This window comes from Bison bison, unplaced genomic scaffold (assembly GCF_000754665.1).
Source record: "Bison bison bison isolate TAMUID 2011002044 unplaced genomic scaffold, Bison_UMD1.0 scf7180017864492, whole genome shotgun sequence".
Classification (NCBI taxonomy): domain Eukaryota; kingdom Metazoa; phylum Chordata; class Mammalia; order Artiodactyla; family Bovidae; genus Bison; species Bison bison.
The window spans coordinates 6310376-6316105 of record NW_011495051.1 but is presented as its reverse complement, the minus strand read 5'-3'; the positions used below and the strand labels follow the sequence as shown (position 1 = coordinate 6316105).

General features: G+C 56.8%; 1 protein-coding gene across 1 annotated transcript; it reads left to right on the top strand.

Moving 5' to 3' along the window:
- Positions 1-974: 974 nt before the first annotated feature.
- On the top strand, positions 975-5178 carry LRRC8E (leucine rich repeat containing 8 family, member E). The gene is made up of 2 exons (XM_010828279.1): positions 975-1117; positions 1912-5178. Exons 1-2 carry the CDS (start codon positions 980-982, stop codon positions 4162-4164), a joined length of 2391 nt encoding a protein of 796 aa, XP_010826581.1. The 5' UTR covers positions 975-979; the 3' UTR covers positions 4165-5178.
- Positions 5179-5730: the final 552 nt, after the last annotated feature.

The window sequence follows — 5730 nt, the reverse complement described above, 5'->3', positions numbered from 1 at the left end:
GGTGCTGTACCAGCTTGTGATCCACGCCCCCGAGTGACTTGCGCCTGGCTGTCTGTATCTGAAATAATGATACCTTGGTCTAAAATGAAACCCAGGGACAGACAGAGTAGGCTAGCCGCCCAGGAGCCTGGCAGCCCAGCCCTGTCCTAGACGTTGTAGTCGTAGGTGTCACCCTGGTTCTCTCCCTGTGAGTTTTCCATTTCCTGATTCTTTGCCCCTCAGCCCTTGCCTTTCGGGTATCGGTTTTCCGCAGCAGATCCTAAACACTGGCCCCACCAGAAACCCAGGTGTCCTCGTCACTGCCACCCCCCACCCCCCAGGGCGGCCAAGCCTTCAGCTCCGCCACTCCCTGCCCCTGGGGCCCGTAACCAGAGCCAGGCTCCAGCCGGCTTTTCCGGTTGGAGGTTGGAGGTGGTGCCCGGAGCGCCCCTGAAGGGGGTGGGGGTCCACGCCCCGGAAGTCCCGAGTCTCGGGACTCTCTGTGGTCCAGTGACGGGGGGATCCGGGGCTGGCCGCCTGGGTACCGGGTGTCTGGAGTCAAGGAAGCAGAGCGAAGTGTTTGGGACTGGCGTCAAGGGTGGGAGATGCCTGGGCTCGGGAAAAAGGCCACACCGACGAGTGGTGGAGCAGCGGCCTCGTGGAATTACCCTCCTGAACTCTGAGTGGGCAAGCCCAGTCCCATCGGGGCAGGGGTCCCTGGGAACAGAGGTGGTGAGGACTTACCGAGCAGTAAGTACTTACCACCTTAAGCCAAGCGTTCAGTCTTAGGCGCTTGGCTCCAGGAGGGAGGTGAGGTCTAGGGGGCGGGGGAGGGGAAGGGAGCGCACAGCTGTGGGTTCTGCCGGAGTTCCGCGGGGCGGAACGCGGATACGGGGAGCAGAGGCGTGTTTCTGGCTCTTCTGGGGGCCTGGCTCACAAGGCATCCTTTCCTGAGGGTCTCTCTCTGCACCCTCCGCTTCCTGCTCTCCTCATAGGAAGGATGATTCCGGTGGCGGAGTTCAAGCAGTTCACGGAGCAGCAACCCGCCTTCAAGGTGCTCAAACCTTGGTGGGACGTGCTGGCCGAGTACCTCACCGTGGCCATGCTCATGATCGGGGTCTTCGGCTGCACCCTCCAGGTAAGGGGCGGGGCGGGGTGTGGCCTGGATGGGGCGTGGCCTCCTAGGGGCGGGGTCTGGGAGATTCCGGAAGTCTTCCTTTATCCTATCATAGTTCTAGAGACTGGACATCCGAAATCAAAGTGTTGACAGGGCTGGTTTCTTGCGAAGGCTGTGCCTCTTGGCTAGACTCTGGTGGCCTCAGGCATTCCTTGGTTGATAGAGGACATTCTCCCTGTATCTTCACAGCATTTTCCCTCAGTGTGAGTGTGTGTGTGTGTCCAAATTTCTCCATCTTAATTTGATTACATCTGCTCTGCAAACACTATTTCCAGACCAGGCATCAATCACAGGTTAGGTATTTGGGGCTTAGGACTTCAACATCTTTTTTGTTTGTTTAATATTTATTTGCCTGCACCAGTTCTTAGTTGACTCATGTGGCATTTTTACTTGCATCCTGGAAGATCTTTTTTTTTTTTAAGTTGGAGCATGAACCCTTAGGTGTGGCATGTGGGATCTAGTTCCCTGACCAGGGATCAAACCCAGGCCTCCTGCCCAGTCTTAGCCACTGGGCCAGCAGGGAAGTCCCTAGGTCTTTAACATATTTTCGAGGAACACAAATCAACCCAGCTCTTTTATTTCCAGACAAAGTCCCATGCTCAAAGGTTTAGTGACTCTTCCAAAGTTACAGCCAGCTGAGGACAGCTGGGGATCAACACAGACCTCTCCTGCTTGCAGCCTGCTTCCTCTCTCTATAACTTCCCAGGCCGCCCCAGATCCTTCACCCTCTTTCATACCCTCTCCCCCATCCCCAGGTGACGCAGGACAAGATCATCTGTCTGCCCAGTCATGAACCCCGGGAGAATTTATCTGAAGCCCCATGCCAACAGCTGCTGCCGCGGGGGATCTCAGAGCCCATGGGGGACCTTCGGGAGTTGAGCGGCCTCAAGAACAACCTGGACCTACAGCAGTACAGCTTCATCAACCAGCTCTGCTACGAGACGGCCCTCCACTGGTATGCCAAGTACTTTCCCTACTTGGTTGTCATCCACACGCTCATCTTCATGGTCTGCACCAGCTTCTGGTTCAAGTTCCCCGGCACCAGCTCCAAGATCGAGCACTTCATCTCCATTCTGGGCAAGTGTTTTGACTCGCCATGGACTACTCGGGCGCTGTCCGAGGTCTCCGGGGAGAACCACAAGGGCCCTGCTGCCACCACAGCTGGGCGGGCGACAGTGACCGTGACCACAACTGCAGGGCCGGGGAAGGCAGGGGAGGGCGAGAAGGAGAAGGTATTGCCAGAGCCTGAGAAGGTGGTGACAGAGCCCCCTGCTGTCACCCTGCTGGACAAGAAGGAGGGAGAGCAGGCCAAAGCCCTGTTTGAAAAGGTCAAGAAATTCCGCGTGCACGTGGAGGAGGGTGACATCCTGTACACCATGTACATCCGGCAGACGGTGCTCAAGGTCTGCAAATTCTTGGCCATCCTGGTCTACAACCTGGTCTACGTGGGAAAGATCAGCTTCCTGGTGGCCTGCAGGGTGGAGACCTCAGAGGTGACGGGCTACGCCAGCTTCTGCTGCAACCACACCAAGGCCCACCTCTTCTCCAAGCTGGCTTTCTGCTACATCTCCTTCGTGTGCGTCTACGGGATCACCTGTCTCTATACCCTCTACTGGCTCTTCCACCGGCCCCTCAAGGAGTACTCCTTCCGGTCAGTGCGGGAGGAAACTGGCATGGGCGACATCCCCGATGTCAAGAACGACTTCGCCTTTATGCTGCACCTCATCGACCAGTACGACTCGCTCTACTCCAAGCGCTTTGCTGTCTTCCTCTCTGAGGTCAGCGAGAGCCGCCTGAAGCAGCTCAACCTCAACCACGAGTGGACTGCCGAGAAGCTGCGACAGAAGCTCCAGCGCAACGCCCGGGGCCGGCTGGAACTGGCCCTCTGCATGCTCCCGGGGCTGCCGGACACGGTCTTCGAGCTCAGCGAGGTGGAGGCGCTGCGGCTGGAGGCCATTGGCGACATCACCTTCCCCCCGGGCCTCTCGCAGCTGGTGCACTTGCAGGAGCTGAGCCTGCTCCACTCGCCCGCCAGGCTTCTGTTCTCCTCGCAGATCTTCCTGCGGGACCGCCTGAAGGTCATCCGAATCAAGTGCGAGGAGCTGCGGGAGGTGCCCCTCTGGGTGTTTGGGTTGCGTGGTCTGGAGGAGCTGCATCTAGAGGGGCTCTTTCCCCCAGAGCTGGCCCGGGCGGCCACCCTCGAGAGCCTCCGGGAGCTGAAGCAGCTGAAGGTGCTGTCTCTGCGGAGCAACGCTGGCAAGGTTCCCGCCAGTGTAACTGATGTGGCCGGCCACCTGCAGCGGCTCAGCCTGCACAACGACGGGGCACGTCTGTTGGCACTGAACAGCCTCAAGAAGCTGGCAGCGCTGCGGGAGCTGGAGCTGGTGGCCTGCGGACTGGAGCGCATCCCCCACGCTGTCTTCAGCCTAGGTGCACTGCAGGAGCTTGACCTCCGGGACAACCACCTGCGTTCCATCGAGGAGATCCTCAGCTTCCAGCACTGCCGCAAGCTGCTCACACTCCGACTGTGGCACAACCAGATTGCCTATGTCCCCGAGCATGTGCGGAAGCTCCGGGGCCTCGAGCAGCTCTATCTGAGCCACAACAAGCTGGAGACGCTGCCCACCCAGCTCGGCATGTGCTCCAGCCTCCGCCTGCTGGACGTCTCGCACAATGGGCTGCATTCCCTGCCAGCTGAGCTGGGTCTCCTGCAGAATCTTCAGCACTTGGCTCTCTCCTACAATGCCCTGGAGTTTCTACCCGATGAGCTCTTCTTCTGCCGCAAGCTGCGGACGCTGCTCCTAGGTTACAACCACCTGAGCCAGCTTGCGCCCCAGGTGGGGGCCCTCAGGGCCCTCAGCCGCCTGGAGCTCAAGGGCAACCGGCTGGAAGCACTGCCGGAAGAGCTCGGCAACTGTGGGGGGCTCAAGAAGTCGGGGCTCCTGGTGGAGGACACCCTTTATGATGGGCTTCCGGCCGAGGTACGGGACCGGATGGAGGCGGAGTGAAGCCGGGGAGGGAGGACAGGTTGAGGTCAACGCCTCCTGGATGCTACCGCCCCGGAATCTCTACCATTATCTTCGAGGGAGGTGGCCAAGTGGGCCCCAGTCAGGAGACAAGGAACAAACATGTCAGTTTGATGGAGCCCAGGCAAGATCCTGGGACTGGTTTGTCTGGGAGGCTGTGGATTTGGGGTGGAACATCCTGGAGAGATTAACTCAGTCAGAAGACTCTCAGACCGAAACCACACCCGTGTTTTTGGCTTGGCTGACCTGCCCCTAGCCCTGGGCCAGAGATGCTGCCATCCCCCAGACAGCAGCCACAGTACCGCAGATGGGGGGTGGGGTGGGGGAGGCTCATCCTAGTGGGATTTCAACCCTCTCCCCTGACCAAAACAGCTTACATCTGGGGTTTTCTCCCAACGAGGGGACACAGACACAAGAGACCAACCTCCCCCGCCAATTTTGATATTAATCCCCTATTTATAAGTTGCTTGCTATGGACACCTGAACTCAGAAAGCAATGGTTCTCATATTTGGCTGAAATCAACATCTCCAAAACAAAACATCCGAGGCCCCACCCTTGAAAGGCTGACTCAGGATGTTGGCTGGAGGCCAGGAATTTGCTGGTAAACAGAATCACCCCAGGTAATTCTGATTTGGACCATCCCAGGCCTGAATGTTGGGAAATGCTGACCTACAGAGTAGATATCTGGGTGTTAAGAGCAGGGATTCTGAACTTGGTTTTAGATCTCTAGATGCTTTGAGAAATCTGATGAAAGCTGGGCACCTCCTTCCTTAGGAAAATGCTCATGTTCACATAAGTTAAAAGCTCTGCAGACAACTTCAAGCAATCAACATTCCCCCAGACCCCCCAGGGGGCTATTCATGGATGTGCTAAGGATTGGAACACCTGCAGGGGAGGTACATTTTTCTGTAGGCTGGGACTTTGTCTTTCAATGTTCCCTATGTGAGGGAGTGTTTATCAGTGGGTGCTTAATAAATAACACTATAAGAACCATATATATATATTTTGGCTGAGCTGGGCCTTCCTCGTTGCACTCAGGCTTTCTCTAGCTGTGGTGCATGGGTTTCTCATTGTGGTCACTTCTCTTTTGCAGAGCACAGGCTCAGTAGTTGCGGCACAAGGGCTTAGTGGCTCCGTGGCATGTGGAATCTCCCCAGACAGGAATCGAACCCAAGTCCCCTGCTTTGGCAGGTGGATTCTTAACCACTGGGCCATCAGGGAAGTCTGAGAATAAGTTTGATCCCTTGTGTCCACTCCTGCCGTTGTCTAAGGCTTCTATTTCACCAGACCAAGTACAGGCAAGTGGCAAGAGTCAGGTTCCAGAATCAAGGCTATAAGCCTCTTCCCTGGGAGCAGAGGCAGAGAGAGACCTTAGTTAACCAGGAGACATCAGGTGGTCGTCTACATAGCCTTTTCCCGTAGAAGTGCCTGTCCTTTACATTCCGTTATTCTCATGGCTCCACAGTTTTGGATCTGCTTCACCTGTAAGTTGTCACCAGGAGAGTCATCAGAAACCTTCAACACCAATCAGTTTTCTCGTGCTAGAG

What these genes read in the sequence shown, in the direction of transcription:
- LRRC8E (XM_010828279.1), top strand. Translation starts at nt 980, where the DNA reads ATGATTCCGGTGGCGGAGTTCAAGCAGTTCACGGAGCAGCAACCCGCC. An exon ending in TCTTCGGCTGCACCCTCCAG is followed by an intron (nt 1,118 to 1,911) that starts GTAAGGGGCGGG and finishes CCCCATCCCCAG; the next exon opens with GTGACGCAGGACAAGATCAT.